Here is a 17,328-nt window from a genome sequence, read left to right as displayed (position 1 = left end):
TAATTATCCCTTGATTCTACTACGAGTTTGAGTTGATATTATCATTGTAGTTTATTGGCAAAAAGAAATGAAAGGCCTAGATTTAAAAACCCGTTAAAATTTTCAAAAACTAAACTCATATTCTCCTTCAGCGTTGGGCAATAAAAGGTCGTGGGCAAATGATGTGAAACCCCAAAGAAAATTAAATTGAGTAATCACAATAGCTATTATTCGAGCAAGCAAGTACTCTCTCTCCGTTTCATAATATTTGATAATTTTAACTTGCGTTTGCTCTAGTTTGAGCAATGTTATATTTAAATCATTTGATTATAATTAACAAGGTGTAGTGTATATTTTTATATTTATCATATATCATACTCCAATAATATAATATATTTTTAAATATTTCCAGTTTATTTATAAAATAGAAGTGATCAAACTAGATCAAAGTTAAAATTGCCGAGTATATGAAACGGATGGTTCACCCAGTAACCATGATTTGAATTCAAATTTTTGGGGTTTAAAATTTTATGATTAACCCCTGTATTAAACGTGTTTTCAAGGGGCTACCTTTATTGTTGTGTGCTCGCTCGTCGTTCGTATAGGACACCAGTACCGCTCCACGATTCGGTCTGCATATCGTACGGCCCAGGAAAAAGAGTCAACTAGGAGTAGAAAGAAAAAAAAATAACTACAGTGATTTTCAGTTGACACGTGGTGCCCTCTCAGCACTCCACCGGGGCGAACGACAACGTCTCCCGCTCCAGGTCGTACACCACGCGCATGTCCTGCTGCACGAAGTTGCCGATCGTCGCGCCGTCGTCGCCGGAGTCGCCGAGGAGGACGCACAGGTGCCCCCTCCGGTGATCCTCCAGGACGTAGTTCTCCCGCGGCAGGTCGAGGTCGGCGCCCTGGAAGTGGAACACCATCCTCGGCACCGCCACCTGCCGCGCCATCCTCCCGCCGCCCGCCGCCACGGCCGGCGCCGCGAAGCACACGCCGTCGTCGGGGCTGCTCCCGTTGGCGAACGGCAGCCTCAGCTGCGACCGGAAGGCGCGCACCACCTCGGCGAGCACCGCCACCGGGAACAGCGTGAGCGCCGTGCCGGAGTCGATGATCACCCCGCCGGAGCCGTCGGGGCGCAGCGCGAACGCCGACGCCGGGATCCGCAGCCGCCTCGCGCCGACCGTGACGCCGGTGAACGCGACGTAGTAGAAGGTCGGGTTCTGGGCGCTCTGCAGGATCGGCGTGGTCTGGACGGGGCCCGTGGCGTCGTCGTAGAGGCCGACGTCGGCGAGGGACCCGAACTGGAGGGTGCTCTTCCTGCTGCTGGCGTACGGCGTGAGGCAGTAGGAGAATCGCCGGATGGAGAGCTGCGACACGAGCGACAGCGGGTCGCGGCCGAAGCCGACGATCCCGGAGGCGTTGTTCAGGCTGCCGACGTTCATCGTGCCGCAGCCGAACCCGAGCGGCACGGACTGCGTCTCGCCGGACGACGACGCGAAGGTGAACCGCTCGGTGGCATAGTACCCCAGCGTCGTCGTGCCGTCGCCGTAGCTGTACCGGTAGGTGCAGGTGTCGGGCCTCACGCAGCTGTGGTGCAGGATGTCGCCGCAGAGCTGGCCGGCGCACCGCATGGGCTCGTACGACGACGACATCCGGGGGGAGAAGAGCGGGTCGGGCTGCCGGAGGCAGGCCGTGCACGTGTCGCACTGCGTCCAGATGAGGTCGCTGCCGGTGTCCAGCAGCGCCGTGATGGGCTGCGGCGGCGTGCCGACGGCGAGGTCGAGCACGTACTCGAGGTCGCCCGACGCGCGCACCGCCATGCCAGGCTCCCGCTCCCGCTCCCTCGCCTGCGCGATGCTGCCGTAGAACCCGCCGCCGTTCCTCACCACGGACAGCGCCGCCGCCCTCGCCTTGCTCCGCTGCATGGCTCGCCGGATCAGCTCGCGCTTCGGCAGCTCCTTCCCGGCGTCGACATGCGTCAGGTCGACACGGATGTCGCCGGCGAAGGCTGCCTCGCCGGCCACCGGACAGCCACACAGCCAACAAGCTATCAGCACGAGCACCACCGAAACCCCCCGCATGTCTAATTATCTCCTAACCAAAACGCCCCGTTAATCAGCTCGTGCAACCGAGTGACCTATATATATAGATAGATAGAACCAAAAGAGATTCTACGATTTTGTCATTGACAAAAGGCTTCGAAATATTCTTGCACCGTTCCGTCGCGAACGCATCGGGGGCGAAAGCTGTGCACGAAAGCAACGGCGAAAGGAAAAGGGGCCATGAGGCTTTATAAAATTCCTTTTCTGCACGGCAGTCTTTCGCACCAATGCTCTTGGGGCATCGCCGTGTTGGCGACCTGTAACTCACCGGCGAGGCCACAGCGATCGCGGCTAGAAATTCTTGATGTGACCGCCGAATTCTGAGGCGAATCCTGCAAAATTTTAGGCCTCCCGGTGAAAAGAGCAATGCTGGGATTCCTGCTGCAAGGCCAAATATATTCTGAAGCTAGCTAGACGCTCTGAAGAGTGATGTCCGGGGATCTAATTCGGACCTAATCTAAATCTTTCATCAGCACACACACAAAAGTAACAATAATCGAAGGGGATTTTTTTTTTCATCCGAGCATGCAGTTGACTCTAGTAAATTGATTGGAGATGACATGTCCAGGTTAAATGGGGTCATCTACTGTACGTTTCTCTGATCTAATCACGATATGCCTGGCTTGCAGACTACTGAATTTGGAGCACTAGACATAAAGCATATGTGGGTACGAGTTCAAAAATGCCGTCCCATTTCATCTGCACCACTACTTGGGCTAGGCTTGCCATCAGAATTATGCCTTCCTTTGCATAATGGAATGTTGCTTGGTGTGATGTTGATGTAACGTGGCCAAGAATGTGCTCTGCTGCATGCAATTTTTTGGAGGATTAGTCACGACGCAAGTGAGGTACTCGGGTGCACGGCGGCGACCAACGAGAGATTAACAAGTTAAGAACGGCACCGGCCGGCCACCAGCTATGAGCTTAATAGCTATCCATGCAAGGTCTTTGACTCTTTGACACAAGCAAGCGTCAGGTTAAGAGGTCCAGAAGTTTCAGTTCAAAAGAACTTTCAGATAGTACAGAGGGCTGTAACTTGCAAAATGGGTGGGCACTTGGTGTTGTTGAGATGGGTGAAACAAAAAAAAAGAAGTTTTGAATAACTGATCAGGCACCAGCGGATACTTCTCTTACATGTTTCAGTACATCCCGTTCACCAATTAACGACCTAATGCAAGTTTATAAGGTACATAGCCCTGTTCGTTTCTGCTCGTAGCAGAGGATGAAATTTTAGATTATCGTGGCACGCTTTTCAAACTGCTAAACGATACGTTTTGTGTGAAGATTTTCTATATAAAAGTTGCTCTAAAATATCAGATTAATCCATTTTTCAAGTTTGTAATAATTAAAACTCAATTAATCACATGTTATTATTACCTCGTTTTGCGTGAAACACTTGATCTTTATTTTCATCTTCAGGAGATTCAAACGCCACCATAGTCTCTATATACCAGATGTAGATGTTTGATTAATTTCTTTTTCTTTGTACGAAAAAAGGAATTCGAAAATTATTTGTCCTTGCTTACACACTAGGATTGGCATTTGGAGGTTTATTTGCCTGCTAGACGGGCCAAATTGGCAGCGGCTCCTCAGGTGCTAGGAACAATGAGAATAATGGGCTGAAGCCTGAGGGTTTGCGTTGCACGAGCACAGGACGGCCCAGTTAGGTGTGCATTCCTCAATGCACAAACCGATCCTACTTTGAGAATGAATAATTTTGGCCATTCATCTAGTCTGATAAAATAGAAAGTGCTTATACTAATTGTTATTCCATTGTTAATTTAAGAATACATACTTTCAACATGATAAGTATGGATGCTCGTTCACATAAGCCCAAAAGAATTTAGCTGGGCAGTAAATAAAATTTTATACCAAAACTTTATTCATAGAGATTTGTCCAAAATCCAGTAACAGAAACTTGAAAGCAAAATCTCATAAGCATCTCTCCATGAAGAGACAAAGTAACTAATAAGAAGGTATAAAAGCTGCAAGGCGGTCGATTGAACTGATCCACGACGGAGCTTTCCAGTGGTTCACTTCGAAAGCTTGGACATAAACCTCTTCTTTGCCCTTATCTGAAAAATCAGACGAAGAAAAGAAACATCAGATGTGTGCAACACAACTGGAGCACAGTAAAGCATAGCATCGCAAGAGCGTACTGATCAAGCCAATCACAACTATTCCAACACACAGTGAGAAGTGCCGATATATGACTTGATAAGATAAAGTCATCAACAGCAGATCAAAACAAAGAACATGAACAATGGCAAGTGGCAACCTAGCAAATGAAGGTTTACCTCATTGCTGTGGCCACACTTCTTCTTGCGGCAGTTGGTGGACCTGAGGGGAAGGCGTGCATAGCACCTGCAGGAGAAGACAGTGCGTCGGATTCAGCACACAAGGATCAATCTTATGAAAGCATTCGATTCAAGCGTAAATGCACATGAATCGATCGGTCGAGTGCGCGCGACGCGAAGCAAATGTACCTGCGGCAAACCAGCTTGTTCTCGTTGTACTTCTGCGCGAGCTCGCGGAGGTTGGGCTCGATCCCCTTGGGGTAGCCGCCCCTGCTGCCACCGCGGAGGCGGAGCACCAGGTGAAGCGTCGACTCCTTCTGAATGTTGTAGTCGGCCAGGGTGCGGCCATCCTCGAGCTGCTTCCCCGCGAAGATGAGACGCTGCTGGTCCGGCGGGATACCTAACAGGCAGATTTGGTGTTATGAGAATTTTAAATTTAGACAAAATGCGATCATGAAATCGAAGCGTAATACAATTATAATCCTAGAAACTAGAACTGTCAAAAGTACAAAAAACTCTCCAGATACAGTTTAGATGTGCAGAAAAGCATTGGTTTCTTCCGTTACAAGACCGATCTGCTGATCTGCACCGTTTCAAATAAATAGTAGCGACTAAGGGCCTGATTAGTTGGCAAAAAAAATTTTTTTGCCCCTGCATATCACATCGGATATACAGACACACATTTAAAGTATTAAACGTAGTATAATAATAAATCAAATTACAGATTCCGCCAGGAAACTGCGAGACGAATTTATTAAGCCTAATTAATCTGTCATTAGTAAATGTTTACTGTAGCACCACATTGTCAAATCATGGCGCAGTTAGACTTAAAAGATTCATCTTGCAATTTCCTGGCGAACTGTGTAATTGATTTTTTTACATGTAATACTGCATGCATGTGTCCAAACATTCGATGTAGCAGCGTGAAAAATTTTGTTTGGGAACTAAACCTGCCCTAAATAAGGCAACAGGGAACACGCAACGAAGACGACTAACCAGAATGCTATATAATATTGCTTAATTTTCTCAGTAACAAACACACCGCTACATGAACAGATCGATCTATCACTTACTACTCACGTGCGATATATATACTTGGGCACTGCACGAAACAAAATGAGAAAACCTTACAGTTTACACGCTACCAGGGCAAAGGACATGATTTCTAGCACTATATGTTGCCTAAACGCGATATATGCACCTGCACGGTGTGTGAACGTACGGATCAACGGAGCAATCAGCAATAACATGGCAACAACAAGAAGAACAACAGTTGAACGGATGGAGAAATGGCGACCAATGCGCATACCTTCCTTGTCCTGGATCTTGGCCTTGACGTTGTCGATGGTGTCGCTGCTCTCCACCTCCAGCGTGATCGTCTTCCCGGTGAGCGTCTTCACGAAGATCTGCATCTTGCCACTCTCCCTCTCGCCGGCGAACGAACGAACGCTCTCTCCCGCAGATTAGTGGCGGCCGGTGCAAAAATGGAGGCGGTAATGTGGATATGGAATGCATCTGCGGTCACCGCCTTTTATACAGGGAGGAGGAAACGCAGCCGCTACGAATACCCCAAAAAAAAATGGCGAAAGAAAAGGAGATAAATCACACGATGGAAATTGGAGTTCGTGGCCGCTACGAAACAGATTTTCGGTGAGTCCTGGGCTCCCATCTACTGCGGCCCATATAGGCCCATCAAGATTAGAGGCTCTAGCGGCATGTTGGCACAATAGCCTCTGGGAAAAAGTACACCCAAGGTCCCTCAACTTGTCATCGAATTACAAAATCATTCTCCAACCGTAAAACCGGATACAACGCATCCCTCAACTTATAAAACCGGTGCAAATTAGATCCCTAAGCAGTTTTGACCCCGGTTTTATCCAATGTGGCAGCTGACTCAGCGTGGGACATGTCAGCCCCTTATTCCCCTCCCCTCTCTTCCTCTCTCCTCTTCTTCTCTCTTCCTCTCTCTCCTTCCCCTCCCCACGCAGGGCAGCCGCCCGGTGGGGGAGTGCGGGAGCCCGGCGGCCAGCGACGGGCGATGGGCGACGAGGCGGCGGCAGCGCCGCATGGCCTCCCACGCCCGCCCTCCCACGCCGCCGCCGCCGGGGGAGCCGAGGCAGGCGGCGGGGTCCTTGGCGAAGAGGCGAGCGATGAGGTCATGCGTGTCGGTGTCGGCGGGGCCGCATGAGTCGAAGCCAAAGGGGAAGACAAGAGGGCGGCGGACGAGCACAACCTCGCCGTCACTGGCTCGACCACGAATTGCAGAGGCGTTGCCGCCGCCGCCTAAACTGGAGGGGGTGGTCCGGAAAGCAGGACGCGCCACTGCCGGCCGTATCGTCTTACTCGTCGTCGGTGTCGCCGTCGAGCGACGGCGAGGTGGTGGACTGCAGCGGGAGGTCGAAGTGGGCCTGGGTACGGTGTAGACTTCGAAGTCGTCGTCGACAAAGGCCACCATATTTGCGAGGGTGGCGCCGATGGGCATGCCGCCGGCCAGAGGACGTCATCAAGGCCATCGGGCGCCCGCCCTCCCACGGTGCCGCCGCCCAGCTCCTCCACCGCCGGCTGCCGCCCGTGCCCAGCTCCGCCCCGCCGGCCGAGCCCCGCTCCGCCCCCGACGGCCGCGCCCAGCTCCTCCCTCGACGACGGCGGCGTGGGAGGGCGGGCGCGGGAGGCCATGCAGCGCCGCCGCCGCCGCCTCGTCGCCCATCGCCCGTCGCCGGCCGCCGGTCTCCCGCGCTCCCCCACCGACCAGCTGCCCTACGTGGGGAGGGGAAGAAGGAGAAAGGAAGAGAGAAGAAGAGGATAGAGGAAGAAGGGAAGGGAATAAGGGCTGACATGTGGGTCCCAAGCTGAGTCAGCTGCCACGTTGGATAAAACCGGAGTCAAAACCATCTAGGGATCTAATTTGCACCGGTTTTATAAGTTGGGGGACGTGTTGTATCCGGTTTTATGGTTGGAGGATGATTTTGTAATTCGATGACAAGTTGAGAGACCTTGGGTGTACTTTTTCCTAGCCTTTGTAGCTGAAAGGTGGGACTAGAGAGCTAGCTTTTTCTTTCTCGTGAGATACTCCCTCCACGTTTTAACTTTTTTTCTAGTTAATTTTTTAAAAAAAATTAATTAAATTTATAAAAAATAGAATGAAATTTTTTACACAAAACAAATATATCATCATGATATATTTATTTTTTATTTAATGAAATTAATTTGGTGATTAAATGTTACTAAACTTTTATATGTATAAACTTAATTAAGTTAATAAAAATTAAATAGAAAAAAATCAAAACGAAACTGAAGGATTACAGTACTAAGCTGAGAGCTAGCTGGGCCTCGAGAAACGCAGAATCTCGAACATGAGAAACCAATAGAAAACCCTTTCCTTAATGGTTGATTTTTTTAGTGTACATACACATACCTAATGGTCTAATGCAATGAAATTTCATGGAGAAGACATACACACACTAATCAAATGAGCTGCTTAATTATTAGTCCACTAATCCAACTGTGGCTGAGAGGACACAACCAAATTAACATCCTAATAAACCAAACCCTCCATTACATGATACACACAGATCATGAACCAAATCGACACAAAGAAATTTGAGACTAGCTAGCTGAGGTTGCACGGCGCAGGGACGAAGGAGAGGAGGCTGTTCTCGAGGTCGTAGAGCATGTGGAAGTTCTGGTGCTGGAAGCTCCCGATGATGGAGCCGTCGTCCGACGGCAGCATCGCCAGGCACAGGTTGCCGGTGCCGCCGTCCATCACCATGTAGTTCTCCAGCGGCAGCTCCATGTCCGCCCCGTCGAAGTGGAGCACCATCTCCGGCAGCGTCACCATCCGGCGCGGCGGCGGCGGCCACTTGAAGCACGTGTCGAAGGTGTCCGACGGCGTGGCGTTCGCCCTGGGCAGCCCGACCCACGCCACGAACGCCCCCTGCACCATCGCGTACGCCGGCTGCGCCAGGAACGTGACGGTCGTGCCGGAGTCGATGATGACCCCGCCCGTGCCGTCGGTCTCGTTGATGGCGAACACCGACGGGTCGATCGGCAGCAGGTCGCCGGCGACGCTGATGCCGGTCATGTTCAGGAAGTACATGGTCGGCAGCGCTGGGTTGACGATGAACGGCGTGGACTGCACCGGCCCGCTGCTGCTCGTGTTGGTGCTGTTGAGCGTGGCGTACGCGCCGAAGTAGAGCCGGCTCGTCGCCGGCGACATGAAGGAGGTGAGGCAGTAGGAGAACCTGGGCGACCCGAGCTGGCTCACCAGCGACAGCGCGCCCCGGCCAAAGCCGACCATGCCGGAGCCGTTGAAGAGCGTGCCGGCGTTCATGTTGCCGCAGCCGAACGAGACCCTCGGCACGGCGACACGCGTTGAGTTGGTGCCGAACGTGAACGTCTCGTTGGCGAGGACGCCCGCGGACGACGCGCTGTCGCCGTAGAACGCCTGGTAGACGCACGCGTTCTGGAAGCAGAGCGGGGAGTAGAGCGCGTTGCACATCGCGGACGAGCACGGCAGCGACGCGTACGACGTCGACTTCGCCGGCTCGAAGTAGGGCGTCGGCTGCTCCACGCAGAGCAGGCACGGCGCGCACTGCGTCCAGATGAGGTCGCTGCCGGTGTCGATCATGGCCGAGAAGTACCGCGGCGGCGAGCCGATGCCCACGTCCATCAGGTACTCCCCCTCGCTGAACCGCAGCAGGATGCGTGCCGCGGTGATCGCGTCCGCCGCCGTCGCCAGCGACTGCAGCGCCGCCACGCGGGCTCTGCTCCGCGCGACGGCGCGGGACAGCAGCTGCGCCTTCGTGTACCCGGCGTTCGCGTCGACGTGGGTAAGCGTCGCCTTGAAGCCGAAGCCGCCACCGGAATGCGCCGCGGCGACATCCACGGAAACAAGCGCTGCCAGCAAGACGAGCAAGAACACCGCCATGCTTGCCATTCTCTGGAGCAGCAGAGAGCGTATCACGGCAGCAAATGCTACTACTACCCTACTACCTTGAACGGGATGTAGAATGTAGTGAGATACAAGGCTTCTTGGGTTTGTGTTTTATACCGTGTCCATGCACGAGTGTAGGACTCGACACTGACCCTGAAGACATGAGGGCTTTGCTTGTGCTTGAGCGAACTGCTGGATTAATGGGGTGTATACACCTCATTCTCATCATCTCATGTACTAAATTATGGTGGTTTGGCCATGGAGCAGAGAATTTGGGTATGGAAACGAGGGGAGCTTGCAATGATGCAATATTATTCAAACTCTCCGTCCCTTCCAATCAACGCAAGCTAGGGTAGGAGATTTAGAGATCTGTGTCGCGAGCGTGTGCTTATTTCGCCTATCGAAGTTCTTGTCATATTTATCTAAAAAAAATTATATCCAGTAGCGATCCTACAAGTCATACTACTCTGAAATCTGAACCAAAGGAACAGATACAAAAGGATCTCAGTTCAGAAGTCATAATTCGACCGAACAAACGCAAGAAGGTTAATAACCCAAAGATTTACATCCTATAAGTTTATACTCTAATATATCATAAGGTGAAAAAAATGTCACATTCTCCTCGAGGTCTAGATGAGTTTTAAGTTGTTTAAAGAAGGCTCAAAATCGAACTAACCAACATCAAACATTTAGGGAGGAAGGTAGTACACAAGTTCAGCGGTTCAGCCAGCAGAAGTACCAATAGCAGTAGGTCGACAAAGTTCGAAATGAACGTTGATTGAAACAACGGGAGGGTTTGTAAGCAAGGCGAGGCCATGTGCAGCAGCCAACGAAACGGCCGTCACCGGGATCAGTTCCATACTTCCATCAGAGTCAGGAGATGGAGACGCGCAGCGGCGGATTCACCGCCCGGTTTGGGCGGGCAGTGGCCCGGGCTGCGGGAGCAAAAACCATGGAAAGGTTGCTTGATTTCTCCGCAGTAAAATCAACCGATGTAATGATTTTTCAAGCAAAGCAAGAAGATTAGATTTCTAATTAGAAGACTTGGCACAAGCAGCAGACTTTTCAGCCATTAGCATTCAATTGGGATGTACTAACCATCAATTACCAGGGAGCGTATCCTATACACACAGTCCCTCGCGTGTACACACCGTGTACACCAACTAAAAATTATCACAAAAAATTCTAGGAAAATTTATACATGTACTTTCAATAGTATTACATTTATGTGCAAAGTCGCATCTTCAAATTCATTCTACATACAGAATAACAAAAAAGATAAAATTCTGACAAAATTGCAACCTTAAAACTGTCAGATTTTTTGTTTTTTTGTTACGGCTAAAATATAATGAATTTGACGTTAAGATTTTAACCCTAGGTGTAATACAATTGAAAGTATGTGTATGATTTTTTCTAGATTTTTTGGTGACATTTTTTAGTTGGTGTGCACGTATGTACACGTGAGGGCCTGTGTGCATTGGATATGTTGCCCAATTACCAGTTGCCAACTTATCTGTTTCACAATGATTAATGTGACACACTTAAGCACCATGCATCCAATTCGTCCGATTATAATAAAATTGTATTGTTTTTCAACTAATGAAAATGTGCGCGCATATTGAACTAGTAAAATTGTTTTGTCTTCAAGTAGTAGCAAATGAGAGTATATACATTACATATACGAGTTGACAGTTTTAGTTAGGTTTGCCCGGGCCTTATAAAATTCCTAGCTCCGCCAATGGAGACGCGCCAACTTGAACCCCACGAATTAACGAGACTCCGTCCCGATCCCTGCGCAGATTTCTTCCGTTTTCTTCTCCTCATCTCGTATGCTGCGACCCAAGAGTGCTACAAGATCTAGTGCACTGGAATTCGTGGTTATGGACCCGAATCCTTAAGTATGGGCAAGACAGCTCGCCAACTTGACATGTACTCGTGGTTATGGACCCGAATCCTTAAGTATGGGCAAGGCAGCTCGCCAACTTGATGTGCGCCTCGGTGAGGACCCCCTGCTTGCCACAAGCAGGAAAGGCTCCAACATTCGTGCTCTACTGATGCGGATGTAGGAGTGTCCATAGTCAGTGCCGGAGCTAGCACCATCATCAAACCTGAACGATTAATGGTGTTTTTCGATGATCAACTGATTTTTATAGGTGTTGGCGGCTATCCATAGTGGAGATGGTAGCAGCGGAAACCGGGCGACTGCGCTCATGAGCGGTCTCTTTGCTATTGTCTATAGATGGCCATAAAGCCCAAGGCTCGATGGCCCAGCCCATGGCACGACCATTTGGCCCGCCCAAGCATGGCACGACACGACTGGTGTCAGGCTCGTGTTGGCCCGGCTCGACAATTGGGCCATGCCTGGGATGATGCCATGGCACGGTGGGCCAGCCCGGCACAACACGGTCCAATGAGCAGGGAAGTAATAGTTGAGGGATCCAAAATAGACTTCATTCAGCCATACAAGGCATGACCTAAAGAGAAGAGGGATGCAAAATTGACTTATTCTAGCCATATAAGACACGGCCCGAAGAGATTGAGGAAGCAAAATAGACTTATTCCATGAAGAAGCACGATGGACTATCGTTCCTTCGAGGCGGCCCGAGTCTTATTGGGTCGTGCCTGGACCATTGGTGCAGCCCGTGGGCGAGCATGGCCCAGCTCAGCGTGTAGGTCGGGCCGTGCCGGCCTGACTGATCTCAGCTCGGGCCCGGTCATGGTCAAGCCGTGACAGGCCGGGCGGCTCATTTGGCCATCTATGTGCATAATGAAAATGCTACGTTTGGGCCTCTATGCACCGAACACTCGTGTTTAGATTGGAAAATGCACAATTTGACTTCCTCAAATATATGTCGAATATGATTTGTTTCACTTAACCTTAAAATCGGGTATACCGATCCATTCAACTAGTAAAACCGGTGTAAAACAACTCCTTCAGCAGTATTGACAGTGGTTGTCCACATGTCACATTAACCTAATCCTCATCTGATGCGGCATCTAAGTGGCATTACAATCAGAAATGAACAAAATAAAATGTACGTGAGACCCAAAGGTCAGTGACACCACTTCTTTATCCTTTATCCTCTCCTCTTTCCTCGTGGTGGAAGCAGTGCGGCGTAAGGGGCCTCTATTAGCCCAATTAGCGTGGGGGAAGCAGTACAGCTTGATGGCATCTATTAGCCCAATTAGCCCAACTAGAAGTATAAGCGCGGCGCCACGCCGCGCACAGCAACGCACGCAAGGATGTTTAACAGCTTAATCAAAACAAACCCTAAACACGTAGGGGATGACTACCATATAAACAAAATAATTTTCAATTCTAAAGATGTATTTGAAACAAATAGATAATGTAATACAATAGAAATTTATTGGAGTAATTTATTATTGCTCAAAAACTAATGAAAAGCTCGATATTCTAAACAAAACATAATGTACAAATTGCCCAAGTGGCCATGACTACAAATCGCCGAGTGATTGCAATAAAAAGAACTTTTTGAGTTTTGTACATTAAACCTACCTGATTTCTGTTGGTTTGGAATGGTTTGTAATGGTGAAATAGATGACCTGAAATTTTCTTCAAGCATATATACCAATCTTTTAGTGTAACTTTAGAGCTATAATGAGATCCCAATGGAACAATCACAACTGCTACATTGTCTGTTGTCCCTATCTATAAAGAAAGATCAACTACATAATCTGCCGAATTCTGTTGTGTTACTGCAAAGGATCCTAATTCTTGCTTAACATCAAATTTCACGTGCAACATCAGATCACATACATCCTGCATAATCATTTTCTCAAATACGCCAACAGAGGAGGCAACAATAAGAATGGTCAATGGTTGAGATTGATTTATAAGTTTTACACCCAAGAACTTATAAATCAATGGTCGAGATCACTTCCAAAGCGAGGATAGTAAAATAGTGTCAGTAGAGAGCACCATCTCGAAAGAACTATCAAGACTGAATTTATAATGCCTTGAAACATTTTCTAAAACAACTCTACTCCACTGCAGCTCGATTATCTATATATTACCTTGTCGTCTTCTCCTGCACCAGATCAGCAGCAACTGATCAGCTGATCGGTTTATGGAACTCAAAAAACTAATACAGTTGATTGTGGACTGTAGAAAGCCATGGCAATGCACAGTTTGACTGATGGCTTAGCTTTGGGAACATCTGATGTTCAGAGATTCTTACCTTGAACACCTCGACAAAAAAAAGTGAATGACTTTTTATCACATTAGAGTTCAGTTTTTGCAAGCATTGAGATTTGACAGCACTTTCTCAAATCGAGAAATATGCATTTGTAATGCAAATGCAAACCGTGTTTATATTTTCAAACCGGCTCACCACTCAAAAGATTTTCAAACCGGCCCACCACTCAAAAGAGGCTTAAACTGTCACCAAAACAAATTTGGAACAAGGCAGATATAATTAAAGCACAAAATGTGGAAAGGCATAAAACAATGGCAATTCCTCTACTCTTTATTTGCATGGTTACTTCATCTGCTTGCCCTATTAACAGCCTGAGGTGTGTGTTCTTCAGTAATGTGATCCATTATATACATGGTTATATAACTACACAAGTAAGGTGACAACATGGATCTGCTGGATGGCTACTACTTCTACATAACATAACCACTATATGCACTGACAAGCAGGTTGGATCATTAGAACAACAATCTGGAATTCCAGTACCCCATGGATAAAAAACTCCTTGGAGTGGTTGAATGCTTGATCCATCTGCGTAAGTGAATGAAAGAATGTGTCTCACTCTCGCTTGCCAGGGGCAGCAGGGCTCAGAGACATTTCGATTTCCTCAAGAGAACGTCCTTTCGTCTCGACAATGAAATTGTAGGCGAAAAGTGCTGACAAGAAGGATACTCCACCAAAACCTGCATAGACGGCTCCAACGCCTAACTTCTTCACAAGCTCCAGGAAATACAGTCCCACCAGAAAATTGCATATCTGATGAACAACCCAATCCATAAGTATTGAATTAGACAGGACTAATAAACTGCATATCTTGACTTGAAGCGGCAATGTAGAGTACATACAAACTACACACTACACAAGGAGAGTTACAAGGCGATTTTATACAGTTGGAAAGTGCATACCCAATGTACAGTGAAGCTGAAGCCCATAACTTTCGAGCGTGTCCGAGCACCACTCAGCTCTGGTATGATGATTCCTGTAACTGGTCCGGCTCCAATGGCGAATGTAAATATGTACCTGGAAATGTAAAGATGAATAAATAAGTGAGATAAAAAAAATCGGTTAGTATTAACTGTTCCATAAACACAAAATGTGTGAGACCTGATCAGTTGCCAGATCATGAAGTAGAGTATAAATATGCTAGAAAAGGATCCTTAAAATTGTCCATCAGCAATGCAAAGGTGAATGGCTTAAATTATCCATCAGCAATGCAAGGTAAATGGCAAACTGAGAAATTAAACACGTGAATTTTCCATATTCCAAGCAAGGATTTTGATTCACAGCAATCATAAATAGACCTCAAAGCAAAGGTTCCAAAAAAGGGACACCCTTTGTAGTAACCTCTGTAAAAAAACAGCTATCATGTTCAACAAGTAAAATTCTTTCAAATACTAATTACAAGTACTTTACCAGGGAACATTGTATCATAGCAAGTGGAATGAAGAATATGAAAAAGAAAGTAATGCAGAAGTACATACAACAGAGTTCCAGTAATTGACAGGCCATGGCTAACTCCTTCATCAAGGGGGAAGCTAATAGCATATACTATTAGGAACATTGCAAGTGCCTGCAAAAAGTAGAAAAGTTGCATCAGGTTTTGTTTAAGGACTACAGCAGATCACAACAATATTTCCAGAACAGTAATCATGCTATAAAAAATTATATACTCATCATAGCTTACACTTGCCATAACTCCTCCGAAACAAGAAAAACAATGCAGAATTTACTCAACTATAAAATATTATATTAAAACTTCCTGAAAAGCATCGGTAGAAGCAATATATACCATTCCAAGATAGCTTCCTGTCAAGAGTTTCTTTCGACCTTGCTTATCCATCAAAATTGAAGCAACAATTGCCCCTGAAATTTGGTCCATGAGCTTATGAATAGTTACCGCAAAGTAGAGCATTATAAAACAAGTTTAACAAACCTGCAAAATTAGTTATTCCAACATATAAGCTTGCCAAGATACCACTGGTAATACCAACATCATGGAATGTTAATGATGAGAAGTACAGAACGCCATTTATGCCAGCAAACTGTTGCAGAAAGAAAAGGGACCCTCCAATCAGTGCAACTGCATATACATCAGAAATTAAGCTATTAATATCATGGAAATAAAGATCATAATAATGCAAAGGGAAGGAACAAATAGAAACAAGTATACAGACATTAAGTCGCCACCCCCTGCTCCCCGCTACCAGCCTGGTCGGCGCCCGGCTCACCACCGATGACTGTCGCTGCCCGCCGCCTGCGCATTCAACGACAAGGGCGGGAGTTCGCCGCAGCCGCAGCCACCGCTCCCGTCGTCGTCGTCGTTGCCAGCGGCCGGATCAACGGCTGACGGATCCGCTGACCCGTGACCTTCGGCCGCTGGGGTCGAAGAAGACGAAGGAGAGAGGGAGGAGAGGCGGCGGGATCCGCGAGCAGGCCGCAGTCGCCGATGTCCCCATCGCCGCATCCGTAGCCATTCCCGACGGCAGTGGAGCCAGCTCTCCCGAGGGTGGCGCCGCCGGATCCGAGGACCACCGTTGCCGCTAACTCCCAACGCCACCGCCTGCCGCTTCCGAGGTCGGGGATGGCGGATCCGCAAGCCGTCGCCGCTCCAGAGTTCGGCGGCGGCGGATCCAACCTCTGCCGCCGCAACTCTCGAGGTCTGGAGCGGCGGGCGCGCGTCGGAGCTCCGCATCTGGCCGCCGCCGCCACCGCCATCCCCCCTCCCGGCGGAGCCGCCTCCAAAACTGCCTTCACCCTCCCCTCCACCCTCCTCCCCTCCTTATCCAATCTAGCCAGCAGCCCCTTCACCACGTAACCGGCACGCATGCACACCACCACAGCGCCCAAATTTGAATTTTTTTTAAAAGCAATATGATTTTAATGAAAAATCGCAAAACTATATGTCAGTTAGGCGAAATCGCAAGTTTAGCACCCTGTCGAACAACCGCGGTTCGACAGGGATACCTATCGAACAACCACAGTTCGACAGGTACATGTCGAACTGCGTCAGTTCGACAGGGTAGGTGGTCCAAAAACAAATAAAAAATTACATGAACAGTATCACTACAATGCTAGGCAGGGACATATCGAACAGCCAAAGTTCGATAGGGTTGCGTGAACAGCGCGCTACAGTGATGCTACAGTGCTCGCAGTCACATATCGAACTGCCTTAGTTCGATAGGGTACTGTGAACAGTGTGCAACAGTGATTTTTCTCTTTTTTTAATTTTTTTAATCACCTGTTGAACTACCGCAGTTCGACAGGTACCCTATCGAACTGTGGTTGTTCGATAGGTACCTTGTCGAACCACGGTTTTTTCTCTTTTTTTAATTTTTTTAATCACCTGTTGAACTACCGCAGTTCGACAGGTACCCTATCGAACTGTGGTTGTTCGATAGGTACCTTGTCGAACCACGGTTGTTCGATAGAGTGCTAAACTTGCGATTTCGACTAACTGACCTATAGTTTTGCGATTTTCCATTAAAATCATATTACTTTTAAAAAAATTTCCCCAAATTTTGATCAACCAGCGCACCGCTTATGGGCGGTTGCCCCCTTACGCGCAAGGAGCAAGAGGGATTAGCAGCGACGTGTAAAACAATATAAGATAGCCTAAAAAGAATTTAAAAAAATGAGAAAAACAGTGGGGTTAGGAGAGTTATTGATTGATGATTAGCGTTGGGGAAACGCATATAAGAGCACCCGTAATAGTAAAGTAAGGTGCTCTCTATAAAACATGTACATCTCAGCAATAGACTAGATTAATAGTAAATCACCTCAATAGTATGTCTACATGG

At 48.1% G+C, this 17,328-nt stretch overlaps 4 protein-coding genes across 6 annotated transcripts; all 4 read right to left on the bottom strand.

The window, feature by feature from the left end:
* Positions 1-637: 637 nt before the first annotated feature.
* On the bottom strand, positions 638-2,117 carry LOC4347233 (aspartic proteinase nepenthesin-1). The gene has a single exon (XM_015757173.3). The coding sequence runs from the start codon at positions 2,064-2,066 to the stop codon at positions 705-707; it is 1,362 nt and encodes a 453-aa protein (XP_015612659.1). The 5' UTR covers positions 2,067-2,117; the 3' UTR covers positions 638-704.
* Positions 2,118-3,942: 1,825 nt separating this feature from the next.
* On the bottom strand, positions 3,943-5,888 carry LOC4347232 (uncharacterized). The gene is made up of 4 exons (XM_015757177.3): positions 5,694-5,888; positions 4,574-4,784; positions 4,385-4,451; positions 3,943-4,162 (listed from the first exon to the last, which is right to left on the bottom strand). Exons 1-4 carry the CDS (start codon positions 5,794-5,796, stop codon positions 4,121-4,123), a joined length of 423 nt encoding a protein of 140 aa, XP_015612663.1. The 5' UTR covers positions 5,797-5,888; the 3' UTR covers positions 3,943-4,120.
* A 1,958-nt stretch (positions 5,889-7,846) lies between these two features.
* On the bottom strand, positions 7,847-9,531 carry LOC4347231 (aspartic proteinase nepenthesin-1). The gene has a single exon (XM_015755917.3). The coding sequence runs from the start codon at positions 9,318-9,320 to the stop codon at positions 7,995-7,997; it is 1,326 nt and encodes a 441-aa protein (XP_015611403.1). The 5' UTR covers positions 9,321-9,531; the 3' UTR covers positions 7,847-7,994.
* Positions 9,532-13,778: 4,247 nt separating this feature from the next.
* On the bottom strand, positions 13,779-16,303 carry LOC107276372 (probable plastidic glucose transporter 1). Of its 3 annotated transcripts, none has more exons than XM_015795959.3 (6): positions 15,706-16,283; positions 15,465-15,573; positions 15,321-15,394; positions 15,013-15,101; positions 14,437-14,551; positions 13,779-14,287 (listed from the first exon to the last, which is right to left on the bottom strand). In XM_015795959.3, exons 3-6 carry the CDS (start codon positions 15,369-15,371, stop codon positions 14,090-14,092), a joined length of 453 nt encoding a protein of 150 aa, XP_015651445.1. In that variant the 5' UTR covers positions 15,372-15,394; positions 15,465-15,573; positions 15,706-16,283; the 3' UTR covers positions 13,779-14,089. The 3 variants fall into 3 exon arrangements, with proteins under 3 accessions (XP_015651445.1, XP_066159962.1, NP_001409711.1); NM_001422782.1 differs by having other exon boundaries at positions 13,780-14,287; positions 15,465-15,611; positions 15,706-16,303; XM_066303865.1 differs by lacking the exon at positions 15,706-16,283 and having other exon boundaries at positions 15,321-15,590.
* Positions 16,304-17,328: the final 1,025 nt, after the last annotated feature.

This window comes from Oryza sativa, chromosome 9 (genome assembly GCF_034140825.1).
Source record: "Oryza sativa Japonica Group chromosome 9, ASM3414082v1".
NCBI classification, from domain to species: Eukaryota; Viridiplantae; Streptophyta; class Magnoliopsida; order Poales; family Poaceae; genus Oryza; species Oryza sativa.
The sequence above is the reverse complement of the archived record's forward strand: the minus strand, read 5'-3'. Positions and strand labels throughout refer to the sequence as shown.